The sequence below is a fragment of the Arvicola amphibius genome, chromosome 3 (genome assembly GCF_903992535.2).
Source record: "Arvicola amphibius chromosome 3, mArvAmp1.2, whole genome shotgun sequence".
NCBI lineage: Eukaryota > Metazoa > Chordata > Mammalia > Rodentia > Cricetidae > Arvicola > Arvicola amphibius.
The window spans coordinates 125,303,105-125,319,096 of record NC_052049.1 but is presented as its reverse complement, the minus strand read 5'-3'; the positions used below and the strand labels follow the sequence as shown (position 1 = coordinate 125,319,096).

Sequence of the window (15,992 nt, the reverse complement as noted above, 5' to 3'; positions counted from 1 at the left end):
AAATGCAAAATGTCTCTAATCTTAACCTCGAAATTGTAAAAATTCCTTTGTCTGTGTCTAATACTTACTTCTTGCAATAAGAAGGGGGCCAGAACCCACCCCCATTGCCACAATTTCAGAAGCCCAAACTCAGCTCTGGTCTCAGGTAGCAGAAAAGCTTTTTGTGCCCCATGGGTATTTTTTTTTAATAAAGTTTGTTTCTGCTTTCATAGGCTTCAGTGGTCTGTCCCCCATTATTTGTGCTCCCGCAGGCCCAACACTTTATTTTTCTATTACAGGAACTTTTAATTTTTAGGCCTTGTTTCAGTATTTTCCCCTTTTGACCAGGAAAATCCTCTTTTCTTGATGAAACATTTATCCCTTTTCTGTTAAGAAATCTTTTATTTCCTTTCCTCTTTTCTGGGAAAATTTCCTTTTTTTAATTTCCTTTTTAGTTCTCTGTCTCAGGAGCCGTTCTATTTCTACCTTTAAAAATTGTGCAATTACGGCTTTTTCTTCTGACAAGTATTTTAGCAACTGTACCTTTTGTTGCTTCTGAGATGAGGAGTTTCCCATGACCCTGCCAATCCTGGAGTCCTCTACCCTAAGACATACTTTCCTCCAGTCCCCAGAGATAATCTGGAATCCTCTGTTCTTCCTCCTGCCCCACGTTGGTGTGTCATTACGTTGTGTGTTCACTCACGCGGGTCCAGGAAAGACACACAGAGGCATCTCAGGGATGATTTTAGGTTTTTCCAGCTGCAGGTTGGGTTCCTCTCCACAGACTAAACCACCTTCACTGAGCAAAGGCCCTTTTATTATTAACAATTCTCACCTTTAGCAAGCCAATTCCATATACCAAAGTCTTGGATCTAAGCCCTCCAGAGGGACAATGCCAAATGTAAATTCTCGGTTAGGAAAAGCACAGTTTTCTGGGTTTTTCTTAAACTAAGTTTGCAAAGGCTTTGATCCCCTAGAAAAACTCTCAGGTAAGACTTCAAACAGAAAATGCAACCGACAGGAGATAACAATCGCAAAAAGCAGATAAAAAGCTAGGTGCTAAAATACTCCAGAGTCAGACTGACCCATCAGGGGAGAGTACTGGGAGAAATGAATTGGAATTGGGGGGCATTTTGGGTGTGAGGTAGAAACTTAGCGCAATGGAAACTCCCTGGAATCTATGAGCGTGACCCTAGTGAAGCCTCCTAGTAATGGGGACACATAGCCTAAGCTGGCCATCGTCTGCAACCAGGCAAGGCTTCCAGTGGAAAGATTGGGACACCAACCAAGCCATAAAACCTTTGACCTACGATTTTTCCTGCCTGCTGTGTTGGGGTAAAGGTGGCACAGAAATTGTGAGAGTGACCAACCAATGACTGGACCAACTTGAGACCCGTGCCAGGAGAGGGAGCCCATGCCTGACACTGACTAGGAGGATCAGGAACCAGAGGCCAGATGGCCCAGAGACCTAGTATAGAGCCAAACACAATTAGCCCAAAAAAAGCCAATTAAATAATTCCTAATGATCAGAGAGGTTTCAGAGACTTACAGCCAAACATTCATTAGGTGGAATTCAGAGAATCCTGCAGAAGAGGGAAAGGAAGGATTGTAGGAACCAGAGACATGGAGGACACATGAGAAAATTGCCCACAGAATTAACTAACCAGGGCTCACAGGGGCTCACAGAAACTTAACTATCAATCAGGGAGCCTGTGTAGGTCTGACCTTGGCACTCTGCATATATATTATGGTTGCATATCCTAGTGCCTAGTATTCCTGTGGGGTCTTAACAGTAGGACCAGAGGTTGACTCTGACTCTCTTGTCTGATTTGGGGGCCCTCTTCATCCTCTGGGCTTCCTCGTCCAATGTTGATATGAGGTTTGTGGTAACCTTATTGCAACGTGTTAGGCCATGTTTGGTTGTTATCCCTGGGAGGCAAGCTTCTTTCTGAAGGGAAACAGTGAAGGAGAGGATTTGTGGAAGAGTGAACATGGTGGGGGGATGGGGCTGGGAGAAGAGGAGGAAAGGATAATTGAGGTTGGGATGTAATATATGAGAGAATAATAAATAAAAAAGAAAAATTTGACTTTGTTTAAACATTATTGGGGTACTGGAGAGATGCCTTAGCACCCACATGAGTTCATAAGCATCCCTAAGTCCAGTTTTAGGGGTATGACACTCTCTTCTGACCTCCACAGGAACCAGGCAAGTACAGGGTACACAGATAAAACACATGAATAAAATTTAAAAATTAAGCATAACTGGGTTTTCTAAAACAATAGTACCTACTACTGCCTCCTTGTCCTACAAAACATGTATTAACAATTTAAAATTTATCTCTCAACTTACATCATCTCTGCTACTCTGAGGTGGCCTTGTAGGTCTTCTTGAGTAAAAGCAGTTTAGTAAGTAAATATTATAACTAAAGTTTTGCTGGATATCTTTGCCAAACCTAAAAGTGATAATGGCAGAAGAAATGGAACTCTTACATTACCAGAAACAAGCAGGAAATTATGTTTCAGGTAACTGGCAAAATTAGCAACAGGTAGGCACCATAAGTGAGCAAGAATTTGGCCTAGTTATACTCTTGCCGTTTGCAAATGAATTTTTCTGTATACAAAGGTGACATGTATGCATTGCACATGTAGATAGAAGTTGCCAAGAAAGTTCACATGGTTTTATTTTGACACAGATTCATTTCCTTTTGTCCCTAATCCCTGGTGTTTTGTTTGTCCTTCTATACCTAGACCTGATGACAGATTTTAGAGTAAATGGCTGAGAGCTCATTGGAAATGGGCCCATCCTGGGAATATAAAGGCTGTTATAGGTAATTTACTTACATGGAATAAAATGCATTCACCTGTGTGCCTTGTTTCTCAAAACCTGCTACCAACAATAATTTGAACAAAGTTAATAAACATCCTTAGTACTCCACAAATACTTTGCAGGGCCACAGGGCAGACAAGCCTTTTAAGGTGCAATGGAACATAGATGGACATAATATTGAAAAGGTTTGTTGAATTAATGTGGGTTGAACAACACCAGGCTAACTCCAAGATAAGCCAATTATATTCTTCTTTATTATAAGTGGAAAACTCACAAAACAGGAATGAATAGTCCAAGCTCAGCTGTGTGGTGTGGGAACCAGAGAGACAGAGCCCTTGGGCTGCCCAGTATTTTTCTTAGGGTACCCAGAAAGTCACACCCTAACTAGGTCCCACCTCTTAAAGATAATTGGCTGACAAAGATTCCCCATCACCTCCCCCTTTTGTCTAAATAAGAGCATTCCAAACCCAACACAAAACTATATACAATAGGAACAGATATCAAGTATAAATTACAACCAACATCAACAATATTAAGCAAGGAACACATGACAAATTTTTAATAAACATTCTATTCTAAAGAGTTAAGTCTTGCATCAGAAATTGGCTGGCTAAATCATAAGAGGAAAGTAACTAAGACTATCTAATCTTCAACCCCATTGAAGGCCTGAGAAGGGAGATAATATTACTTGAGTAGTCAGGAAGTACAGTCAAGCAGCTTCCAAAGTGAGCAGCATATGACAGAGACAATTGGCTACTTGAGCAATCACCCAAAATCTCATTTTCAATGTTGAAGCAACCAACTTTGCCTAAAGCCTAGCATAACTGACAGACCATTTTCAGAGGCAGGAAATTTTTCAGAACTGTCTTACCCTGTCTTGGCAAGGGTTGGCAGTCCTTTTCCTTGTGTCCTGCTTGTCCAGTCCAGACACCATGTACTATGTCAGTGGTCGAGGCATGGGCAGTTCCTTGCCTTTGGGCCAATTGTGCCAAGAAGAAAACAAACTCAAAATGGAGTGTCTTCAGTGCTCAATATTCTCTTAGGAATAGATTGGTGCTGTCAGGAGCAATCGTTCCTCATGTCAACAGAACCCTCAGTTATTTAAATGCCATGTTCTACAGATCCTTGAAGTGATTGAAGATTACCTATCTATGCAGAATACAATCTCTATGTATCTAAAGAACCTAATTAATCTGACTATATGTATAAGAAACATGAATAACTATTGACCTATATTACTTAATACCTGTATAACTTAAAGACTAAGACTTCATATCAGAATATTAAATAATCTGTAAACAAATATGCAGTCAATGAGGACAATGACCTCAAAATGTAAACAATGTATAAGTATCTTGATCAGGGGTAGGAATAATATATAATGCAATATGAAAATATATCCTAAAAAATATGAAAATATACAAAATGTCTTAAACAGAGGTAGAAACATACAAGTATACAATCTAACAGAATAACTTTGCATAGGTGTACAAATATTGTAAACAGAAATAACAAATATAATTTGAACTTGTATCAATATACAAGAAACTATACCAATGTAAATTATCTATAAATAATCGCTCATAAGTATCCACTCTATTACCCACTAATACTATTAGTGGGAATAAGTTCACACTAAATTATCTATTTTTTCAAATATTTATTTATTTGTTATGTATACATATTCTATCTGTGTGTATGCCTGCAGGCCAGAAGAGGGCACCAGACCTTATTACAGATGGTTGTGAGCCACCATGTGGTTGCTGGGAATTGAACTCAGGACCTTTGGAAGAGCAGGCAATGCTCTTAACCACTGAGCCATCTCTCCAACCCGTAAATTATCTATTATCCCATTCAATTTTTCCTCTTTTTTTCTGAGCCTACATAGTTTCCATCCCAACTCTCTACCTTATACAAGTAATAATTCTCTTTCCTAGTTCCTGAATCCTGTCCCAAGCATTTAACATTGCTGTGCTACATAGGGACAAGGCGTGTTCATTATAAAGAGCCTGATCCTGAGGATTAGAGTAATAACCCTCACCCACAATTTGATCTTGGGAAATCTTAAGTCCTTTTGCTTTTTCCTGTTGTTTTAAATTTTTTTTTTGCTTCTTCTCTCTAATAACACTTCCAAAGAAGCTGCCCTAACCCTTAAGATAGGGTCCCACCTCTTAAAGATAATTAGCTGACAAAGATTCCCCATCAAGGTTTTGTCAAAACTACTTTGGGGCATTATTAGTTTAGCCATTGTTCTTGATAAAATTAGGGCCATCACTCTGACCTCTACCTGTCCCAATCTAAGGGGAAATTAACCTTTTCCTGCCTTGCCTTGCTTTGTGTCCTTTGCTCTTCCCATCCTGTAGCCCAATGCCTACTCTATGTGCTACATGCCATGGTACAGTTTGCTAGCCGGGCAAGGGGCTGGAGATTGGAACACACACAGAGCCAGAGGCACGGATCATTCTTGAAACAAGAACACCAAGAATATCAACTTGAATCAAGAATTCCCCCTTTATTTGTGTTCTAGGGCAGCTTATATAGGGTCTCCTTGACTAAATAGCCACGCCCCAACTCTTGGGATTTTTCAGCTGCAAGCCACCAGAAACCACTCCCCTGCCCCGTGCTCAGAGCAGCTGCAAACACAGGAAATCAAGTTCTTTGCTCAGAGCAGCTGCAAGCATAGGAAAACAAGTTGTTTACAGGAAATTCAGGGTCTGGGGGTCCCCAGTCCCCAGCACCATCCCATTCCCCTTTCTTTTCTTCCCATTTCCACATTTTATTTTTATATAATGGTTTTCCTGGGGGTGGGTGATAGGGGGAGATGATTCTAACTTGTTTGTCCTTTTGAGGTAGGGTCTCACTGTGTAGCAGAGTCTGTTATTGACAATTCTCCTGCCTCAATCTCCTTGTTCTAGAGACCACAGAACTCCACCAAGGCCCTTCAACTATTTGACGTGTGTGTGTGTGTGTGTGTGTGTGTGTGTGTGTGTGTGTGAGTGAGCGTGTGTGTGAGCGTGTGTGATTTGAGACAGGGTTTCTCTGTGTAGCTTTGAAGCCTGTCCTGGAGCTCACTCTGTAGACCACGCTGGCCTAGAACTCACAGAGATCCACCTGCCTCTGCCTCCCGAGTGCTGGAATTAAAGGCGTGTGCCACCACCGCCCAGCCAGCTTTTTGCCTTTTAAAGGCACTCTACTTCTAAGGGCACTGGAGACCTAAGTATGATCCACCCATTCTCTGATCCATATCTTCCTGCACCACTCCTTACTGCCCAGCTGGCATGAGCCCTGCCAGGTCTGCTGTACCTACCAAGCCCATAGCACCCTACTCAATGCATCTTCCCCCTCTTGGGCCAAGCAGCACCCTTGGGTCCTCAGCCCTTGTGCCACCTTGGGCAGAGGATTCTGAGTGGTAGTGGAGTAAGGGGTCCAGGCCATAGGACAGCACAGACTTCAGTGTCTCTGAGCATATCAGGTTCATAGTACAACCCACCCAGCCAGTGCTCAAGATCCTGCCTATTCAAGCCCTGGCTGTGTCTTGGGCCCTTAACAACTTGTATCTAAAAATACATGGTGCAAAGGGTGTTGTCCCCAGTCTGCCTGCCTAGAGTCATTAAGAAGGAAGCATGGGACATGAGAGGGGGTTTGGAACTTTCCACAAGATAACTAGGACTTGTCTGAGTTCCCAGGGCCCAGTGAGAACTGAGCCTCTGCACAGGGAAGATATGTCTGGGTGGGAAAGACTGCCCCCTGCAGGATGTCACTGTGTCCTCTAACAGGTGCTTCCTACAGCCTGTGGAAGCTGTCCTTGAGGTCTTGAACTCCTTAGTTCGCAGTCCCCAAGACTGGCCTCCAGATTAGCCTAGTCTAGAAAAAGGAAAACTTTGGCTGGCAGAACATGGCCAGCCAGGGAGTTCTACACCAACTGGGCAACACAGCTCACCCCCTGTACCCGAGTACCCTAGAAGATGGGAACTAGGACTCAGAGGAGAGTGTCTCTGTACCCACAAAGACCCCAGAGCAAGCTAGTTAAGTAAGGGAGGCTGGGAGATACTTGAGGAGTATTTGTCTTCCCACCGGGTCTACCTGCAACCACCTGACAGAGCAGACACACAGGGAACAGGCTCGGCAGTATCTCAGCCTCTGTCTGCCATCTGGTGGCAACGAGGCAGAAAGACATGAGCATATGACAAGCAGGGGGACAGGACCTTTGGTTACCATGGGACCCTATGCTATGTCAGTCTGAGGGAGTCATCCTTTCTGCCCTAAAGCTCTTAATAATGCCTCTCCCTGGGCAAGGTCTCAATCACTCCCTCCACACTGGCCCTAAGTCACCAAGCTGCAGAGATGGAAGGACTGTTTAAGGCCCACACAGTCACAAGGGATACCATGGTACTGCAAAGCCCCAGCCTGATCCACCCAGGTGAACAAGGGAGGACCTTGGGCTTTGGGGTGAGTAGGCTTGGGCAGAGTGATCCTAAGGAAGGGACAGCTAAGAACCTTCTTCCAACCCTTGATCTAGAGAAGACCCCAAAGAACACGTTGATGTATTAAACAGCGATGGCTAAGCCTACCTTGTTGGGGCTCCCAAGGTTCAGTCTATTATCCTAAAATCCTGGTAACATCAGGAGTCCTGTAAAGGCCTGGAAGGAGACCCTGGAAATGCTGGCAGTAAGATTCCTAAAGGAGACAGAACCAAAATGAAGTCAAAGAGGGGAGACTGATGGAGGAGTGTTTATGTGTTACTTTCATTATTAATAAAGAAAACTGCCTTGGCCCTTTAAGAGAAAATTAGGTAGGTGGAGTAGACAGAACAGAATTGTGGGAACAAGGAAGTAGAGTTGGGGAGACGCTTCAGGCAGTCGCCATTGGAGTCTCCATGCTGCTCCTCTCCGAGATGGACGCAGGTTAAGATCTCTCCTGGTAAGCCACACCTCGTGGTGCTACCCAGAATACTAAATATGGGTTAAAGAAAGATGTGAGAATTAGCCAATAAGAGGCTACAGATAATGGGCCAGGCAGTGTTTAAAAGAATACAGTTTCCGTGTAATTATTTCGGGTGTAAAGCTAGCCGGCTGCCGGGTGGCGGGACACAGCCCCGCCGCTTCTCACTACAGATTGGCGCGCCAACGTGGTGACCAAATCCATGTAAAAACCTGAAAAAGCTTTAAATAAAGGAGAGAGAGAGTTTAACACGGCTTTTTGCTGTTTGCCTGGACATGCTGTAGAGAGATCTCCTGTTTCCGCAATAGCGGCACAAAAAAAAAAAAAAAAAAAAAAAAAAAAAAAGCTGAGTCATTTTAAAATGCAGCTTCCTGCGCTGTGCCGCCAGTGCAAACTCTGGCTATAAAGCATTTCAGTGGCTTTTATGGACTGGATGTTTGTGTGCCCGCTGGGGATCGGAAAGAAGGTTCTCTGAGACCATGCTCTGAGGCAGGAGTGGCTCCGGCTCTGCTCTGCCACGCTGAATTGTGCTGACCTCAGGCAGGAACTATCGTAATTACCATGATAACAGCGCAGTTAAGGTTTGGACTTGGCTGTAAACAGGCGGTACCGTATTACCCCTACCTGGCGCAACTTAAGTTTTTAAGAAGTGGTTAACCTTTTAAGAAATGCTCCTGGATAGTAAAAAATTACAGATTCACAATAGAAAAGATTCAGACATAGAAGGCCTTTAAATGGCTCACGTAGGTTTAAAAGAGAAAAAGAAAATATAGAGAATAAAGTTAATGCCTTAAAAAAAAAAGGTTAAAGTCTTTAAAGAGACAGAATATAGATAGTTATAGATTAAAAGAAGTAAAGTGATAGAGTAAAAATAAGCCACGTAAAAATGGAAAATTCACAGAGAGTCTGGATTATGTATTTTGTTGTGTTTTCTTTGATTTTTTTGACTGTAAAGGAGCTAAGTACAGAGAGACATTTCATTATATGGGCTGCCAGGCTAGACCAGAATGGACATCTTAACGGTATGACTTCAGGATTTGGATCTAAGAACATGATGCTTTGGAAAAGAGTTTCTTCTTTTGTTTTCACAGAGGACGAGACTCTGTGGATTGCTTCTATCCCAATATGGTATGATAGACCACGCCCTCCTGAAAGGTTGCTGTGAACATCTTCAAAAAAATACTTCACTCAACTGCCAACTGAGAGGAACCTAGAACACAGGTTACACCATGAAAGACCTAAATAACAGCGCCCCCATTCAGCAGGAAGCAGTTTGGAGAGAAAAAACTGCGCCCATTTTCCCAAATATTGTTTATTTATAAATGTTCTTTTACATTTAAAGGGGGAGATGATATAGATATGAATAATTTGCATTGGTATGGATTTTAAGGTCAATTTTGTTATATGTATATGTATTTCTGCTTTTGATTAAGGTATTGTGATTGTGTAGTTCATTTAAGAATGTAATGTATAATTAGGAAATATAGGTTAATGGATAATCATCAATAATAGTTAAGCTTGTAGTCATGTTATTAGATTTTCTAGATATGTAGAGATATATTTCAGTTAGATAGACATTCTTCATATCTTTCAAAGACTGCAGAATATGGCATTTAATGTTTTAATAACTTAGGGTTTTTCATGACAATGAGACACGTCTGCTCCTGGCAGCACCAATCTACTTCGAGAGGAAGATGGGCATCGAAGAGGCTACTTATGGAGTTTGTTAGCCATTTGGGCAAGAAACTGCTCTTGGCTGGACTGTTGCATAAACTGGACACAAAGAACCCGCAGAGAGAGGACTGCTGAACTTGCCTAAAGGTGAGATGGTCTCTCAGGGTTCCTGATTCATGAAAGAGTCTGCGAGACGTTCTGCAGGACACAGCAGAAAGTGACTGAACTGTCTTTGGAATTTTTCTGCTTCATGGAAATGTCTGCTGGATACTGTGGGCCTGAAGGCTGAAGATGGATGCCCCAACGGTACAGAGGAACTTTGGGTGACTGTCCAGGCAGCAAGTTGTCTCTCATTTCTAGAGTTTGAAAGCTGCATATTTCTTGTTTACTTAGGTAGTCTTATATCCTTCTGGAGTCTTTGATGGAGTTGAAGAATGGTTCAATAGTTATAGTTTTCCTTAGTTATGATAAAAGATAAAATAGATTTAAATATTGTAACTGTAATTCTTGCTTGATAACTGTTTTGTTACATGTAATTTTACTATGTTAAAGTTAAAGCCTTTCTTTTTTGTTTAAACAGAAAAAGGGGAAATGATGGAGGAGTGTTTATGTGTTACTTTCATTATTAATAAAGAAAACTGCCTTGGCCCTTTAAGAGAAAATTAGGTAGGTGGAGTAGACAGAACAGAATTGTGGGAACAAGGAAGTAGAGTTGGGGAGACGCTTCAGGCAGTCGCCATTGGAGTCTCCATGCTGCTCCTCTCCGAGATGGACGCAGGTTAAGATCTCTCCTGGTAAGCCACACCTCGTGGTGCTACCCAGAATACTAAATATGGGTTAAAGAAAGATGTGAGAATTAGCCAATAAGAGGCTACAGATAATGGGCCAGGCAGTGTTTAAAAGAATACAGTTTCCGTGTAATTATTTCGGGTGTAAAGCTAGCCGGCTGCCGGGTGGCGGGACACAGCCCCGCCGCTTCTCACTACAGGAGACTTCGTCCCCTTTAGTCATCTGGGGGGGCCCCATGAGCCAGTGTAAGAGCAGTTTCTCAATACCTGCTACATAGTCATGGCCAAGAAAGCTCCACCTGTTTCAGACAGGGTCTCATGGAGTCCAGGCTGGACTTCAATCCTTGGGCGTTCTGCCCATCCTCCCTCTTCTAGCACCTAAGAGGTGGGATTATAGGTGTGCACACCAGATTGCTTTTCTAAGCCAGGTTAGATATTCCCATCTGAACAAATAGTATAGCAGTGCTTGGGGGACTCACTCCCTGAAGCCTCAGGGACAAAGCAAGGGTGATAACATAGCCATAAATGCTATCTTGCCTGCCTGTCTCCCTGCCTGCCTGGCCTGCCCTGCCTGGCACTGATTGCATTAGAGGCACATGCTCCTTACCTTGTCCATTTCTATCAGCCCAATGCTTGATCATCAGGCTTCCAGTCATCCTTAAAGGTTCTGCATGGGAACAAAGGGCAGGATGGGAGCCCAGCACCCAGGAGCTCAGGTCATTTCCCTCCTTCCAGTGTGAGCACCCTTCCCACACCCAAGTAATTCCAGCCTAATGCCCAGTGGCCCCAAGCATCCTAAACAAAGACCTCCACTGGGAACGGTCTTTATCCAGGGACCCAGAAAATCCATCAAATGGCTCTTCCACCCCCTATGGGATGTAGGAAGTAAAAACCTACTGGTCAAATGATAAATCTGTAGTTCTTGAGGATGTCCCAGGGGTTTCGGGCCATGAGGACTGACTCCTCCCTTATGAATTGGCTTAGGACCCTACCTCCTGTTACCCTAATAACACCAGAAAGGTAAACAGCAGCTTTGCTACTCACTAGGATTTAAGACATCTGGCAAAAGATGCTGACCTCTGACCCCCAGGTGTACACTGGTGCAGTCTCATTCAAAAAAACAACAAAAAGGCCCCCAAACCTCACATATACAGAAACAAAAATATTACCATATAGGGGCTGGAGAGATGGCTCAAGGGTTAGAGTTAAAAGCACCTGTTGCTTTCCCAGAGGACCAACTTTGGTTCTCAGCAACCACATCAGGTGGCTGCAATTCCACTTCCAGGGGATCTAAAGTCATCTTCAGGCCTCTGCACATGGGGCATATACACACACAGAGGCAAATACACACCCACATAAATAAGATAAATGTACGCATTTTTAAATTAAAACTAATGACTGGTGTTAGGAAACCTGCAGGGATTTTTTTCCTGGGTAGCTAAAATGCTTTGGCCCTCTGAGCTAAGCACCCAAGAGCATTCACAGAACTGAGTCAAATGCACAGCCATACTTGGAGATAAAGGGAATGGTACTAGTAACGTTCCCTTTCCTTATTTGGGTACCGGTCATGTGATTGTGAGGGAACGTGCAGTTAATGCAGATTCTCTTGGCTTCATGCTTATGTATAATTTCCTGCATGTGCATCATATTTTAATAGAGTCTTATTCATTTTCATTAATATTTTTGTTTCTGTATATGTGAGGTTTGGGGGCCTTTTGTTGTTTTTTGGGAGAGACTGTACCAGTGTACACCTGGGGGTCAGAGGTCGGCATCTTTTGCCAGATGTCTTCCAGCTCCACTTCCTGCCCCCACCCAAGTCTTTCTGCACTAGAAGCACACAGATTAGTCACATACCCGCCCCGCAGTCCAGCGTTTTACATGGGTGCTACCTGAACTTTTTTGGGTCCTCAGGCTTGCCCTGCATACATTTCATCGACTGGGACTTTCCCCATAACCTGGATTTAGGTTTCCCTCCCTTTACGTTAAAAATTTATTAACTTGGGCTGGAGAGATGGCTCAGAGGTTAAGAGCACTGGCTGATCTTCCAGAGGTCCTGAGTTCAATTCCCAGCAACCACATGGTGGCTCACAACCATCCGTACTGAGATCTGGTGCCCTCCTCTGGGGTCCGGGCATACATTGAGACAGAATGTTGTATACATAATAAATAAATCTTTAAAAAAATTATTAACTTATTATTGTATGAGTGTGATGTATGTGTGGGCATACTTGTGCCACGGTGCGTATGTGGAGGTCGAGGACAATTTCTGTGCGTCGGTTCTCGCCTTCCGCCTTTATACGCAGGTGCCGGGAACGAACTTGGGTGCTTCTCTAAGCCATCTGGGGAGTTTTAAGTTTGGGGAAACAAGTTCTCACTTTGTAGTCCAGGCTTGCTTGAACCTCTGATCCTCTTGCCTCACAGTCTCTCAAGGTTTGGCGCTACCGGTGCGAGCCCTCACTCCCTGGGCATTCCGTAAGATTCTTTTAAAAACATTTTTCCACTCTCCATACATAACGGAATTGCTCCCAGAGGAAATCACGGAACCCGCCTGAAACAGCCTGGCTTGTGGGATCCCGCCTCCAACTTAATGAAATTTTTTCCACCCCTTTCTTCCTGCCTTGGTAATTCCGGTGAAACGCGGGCAGTCTGGTCGTTCTAGGAGGGATCAGGAGGTACGCGCATACATACTCTCAGTAGTAGGTTTTCACCTTAACGTTCCACCCTCTAAGCCTTTACCAGTCGGAGTCACGTGACCGCCGAGTCAGCTGACCTGTGTTGAGCCGGAAGAAGTCCTGGAAGGAGTCGGTCTCTTGGCACCATGGTGAGGGATTAGTAGAGATGCGAAGATGGGTTTCGGGCGAGAAGAGGCTTGGTGGCTCTAGGAGAGTAGAGAGAGACTCTTCACTGGTGCCTCTGGGTGCGGCGGGGCGACCGAGTCCGCAGGCGCAGCCACGCATCACAGCATGGGCACGGGACCGCGTTCATCCCTGGGCCTGGAGGGACCCACCCGGATTCTCACACACTCCACACGGCCCCACGAGGACCTCCCGCGGGAGCCCACTTCCTCATATGTCGGGTGATGAAGATGAGAATATGCTTAGGACGGGTCCACACCGTTAGGAAACCTCTCCGCTTTCCAGAGCCAGGAAGTGGTTCTTGATTGGATTGAGCTTCCTGATTCATACATCCATTCATTCAGCAGATTCTTGTTGAGCGTCCAGCCAGCACAGGCATCGGGATTTCAGCTGCAAAAGGAGAGGGCAAGGCAGAAGCAGGGATTGGCAGGCATAGTTCTTTCTCCAACCGCGGAGACTTTTTGAGCCCTCTCGGTAAAGGGTAGTTTGTGTAATCCTTTCGGGAAGCAGCGGCAACAGAAGGGTGTCCTAAGACGGAACAGTTGTGCAGCCTCTGAAAGAGCTAGGCCCCCAGGAGAGTGCACGTCTTGTCTCGCTAGAGCTTCGTGAAGATGGGGCGAGATAAGCAAAGATCAAATCTTGCTGGGACTTGGATCACCATTATCAAACTAGTATTCCCTCCGACCGCCCACAGTGCCTTATAATAAAGAGAAAATTATGGGAAGTAGGATCTGATGCTGTAACTCAGTGGTAGACATGCCCGAGGCTCTGATTCAGCCCTTTCTGCAGCCTGACTTCCCACCTTACCCTCTTACAGAGGTTCCGGTTCTGTGGCGATCTGGACTGTCCTGACTGGGTCCTGGCAGAGATCAGCACACTGGCCAAGATTGTTGAGTGCACCGGTTTACTTGGATTTGGGGGGAGGAGGGAGGAGCTTGAGACTGGGAGCCAGGGGTGGGGGGAGTTGGGAGTGGGGGGAGCGGAGTCTCCCTCGTGGGGCCACCATGCTATGTGACTGTGACTGTGGTCACGCTCTTCTTCAGCCAATCCTCCAGAAATGAGGGGTAAGGTGTGTAGGTCAGACTGGCTGAAACAGGGTCATTCTTTCCAGTCCTCTGTGAAGCTGCGGCTGCTGTGTAGCCAAGTGCTAAAGGAGCTTCTGGGGCAGGGCATTGATGTGAGTACAGGACCCAACATTCCATTGTCCGATAACCTTATGAGCCCTATAGAAGTCTGTTCTGCAGCCTCTCAGCCCCTTTGGACATCCCCTTCCTTCCCAGAACATTCCTTACCGAAGGATCTGGGCTAGGGGCAAGGGGCTGGAGACAGGGCTCTGGCACCCCCTGAGGACCTCCTTTCCCCATAGTATGAGAAGATCCTGAAGCTTACTGCTGACGCAAAGTTTGGTGAGTACCCCATTCCGGGAACCACAGCTTTCCTTGACCCTCCCCGCCCCCCTTCAGGGGAGGACAGGAAGGGAAGAACCATATTGCTAGTCCTGTCCCCACCCTCTCCCAGCTCGTGCTGGTCCAGTAGTAGTGCCCAGGGTTCAAGAAACTTGGGGTCCAAAGCTGAAGATAACAGGGCAGGGAGGTGATTGGGGTCACTGTGACATCTCCTGCCCAACCTGTGTGCCCAACTCTAGAGTCTGGAGATGTAAAGGCCACAGTCGCAGTGCTGAGTTTCATCCTCTCGAGTGCAGCCAAGCATAGTGTGGACAGCGATTCCTTGTCCAGTGAGCTACAGCAGCTGGGGCTGCCCAGAGGTATGCAGGGCGACAGGCAGGTGGGAAACCTGTGGGGAGGGCTTCCCAGAGGGTACACTGAGGCCTCATGGGCTCTGGATCCTGAGACCCACCCTCTAAGCCCGATGCCAGGCTCCACCTGCCACCTCAACAGAGCTCCATCTACCTGCAGAGCACGCCACCAGCCTGTGCCGCTGTTATGAAGAGAAGCAGAGCCCCCTACAGGAGCACCTTCGGGCCTGCAGCCTGCGCGGTGAGTACAAAAACAGCTGGGGGGGGGGGGGCTGGGCTGTACTATCGAAGGTACAAACACAAGCCAAATGCCATTGCTCCAGAAGAAGCCTGAACCACAGTTGCACACAGAGCAGTTGAAGGGTTTAGAACTGGCTAAGGATCTCACGACTATGGCCTGAGTTTCTTTTCTCTGAGGTCTATGGTTGATACTCAAGTACCTGTCCTACGGGCCTGGGTTGGAGGGCCAGAGCTTTGTAGGCCTTGAAGGGTCGTGAAATGAGCCCCATCGTGGAGTGAGGTGGATGACTTCCTGGCTTGCCTGATTGACAGCTGCCTGACTTCTTGCCTGCAGTGAACAAGCTGGCCAATGTGAGCTGGCGGGTGGACTACACCCTGAGCTCCAGCTTGCTCCGTTCTGTGGAGGAGCCCATGGTGCACCTGCAGCTAGAGGTTGTGCCTGCCCCGGGTGCCCTAGCCCAACCTGTTTCCATGTCCCTCTCAGCAGACAAGTTCCACGTTCTCCTGGCAGGTGAGACTGGACCTACAGGGGATGGGACCAGCCTGAGTCTGGCTGACTTAGAACTGGCTATAAAGGCCAGGCTGGCCTTAGACTGGCCTCTGCTCCTTATCAGTCCCCATGTAACCCCTTTCCCTGCAGAACTGAAGCAGGCCCAGACCCTGATGACGGCTTTGGGCTGAGAAGGGTGTTCCCAGCCTCTGTGGAGCTGCCCTACCTGCACTGAGTCGCTCCCCTCCACACTTCACTTCCAAGGGTGGCTCTGTCCTCTTGGCTCTCTGGCTGCTGGTTTTCTACGTGGGGCTCCTGGGGATCTTCCACAGAATTCCCTTCTTTCCTTTGAAAAAAAAAATACTTATCGACCATTTTTTACAGGAAAAAAAAAAGAATAAACTTGTGTACAGAAATGCATATGGGGCTTGCTTGCTTCTGT

General features: G+C 45.7%; 1 protein-coding gene and 1 long non-coding RNA gene across 2 annotated transcripts; one reads left to right on the top strand and one right to left on the bottom strand.

Moving 5' to 3' along the window:
* Positions 1 to 3,718: 3,718 nt before the first annotated feature.
* LOC119809841 lies at positions 3,719 to 14,579 on the bottom strand. The gene is made up of 4 exons (XR_005284676.1): positions 12,438 to 14,579; positions 10,817 to 10,876; positions 7,378 to 7,483; positions 3,719 to 3,778 (listed from the first exon to the last, which is right to left on the bottom strand). It is a non-coding gene; the product is annotated as an uncharacterized LOC119809841 (long non-coding RNA).
* Positions 12,946 to 15,970, top strand: Commd4 (COMM domain containing 4). Its single transcript, XM_038323002.1, has 8 exons — positions 12,946 to 13,030; positions 13,882 to 13,953; positions 14,176 to 14,241; positions 14,431 to 14,470; positions 14,710 to 14,829; positions 14,981 to 15,061; positions 15,395 to 15,571; positions 15,701 to 15,970. Exons 1-8 carry the CDS (start codon positions 13,028 to 13,030, stop codon positions 15,739 to 15,741), a joined length of 600 nt encoding a protein of 199 aa, XP_038178930.1. The 5' UTR covers positions 12,946 to 13,027; the 3' UTR covers positions 15,742 to 15,970.
* The last annotated feature ends 22 nt before the right edge of the window (positions 15,971 to 15,992 follow it).

Coding starts and splice junctions, on each gene's coding strand:
- Commd4 (XM_038323002.1), top strand. Junction 13,954..14,175: donor TCAGCACACTGGCCAAGATT/GTTGAGTGCACC, acceptor CATTCTTTCCAG/TCCTCTGTGAAGCTGCGGCT. Junction 14,830..14,980: donor GCAGCTGGGGCTGCCCAGAG/GTATGCAGGGCG, acceptor ATCTACCTGCAG/AGCACGCCACCAGCCTGTGC.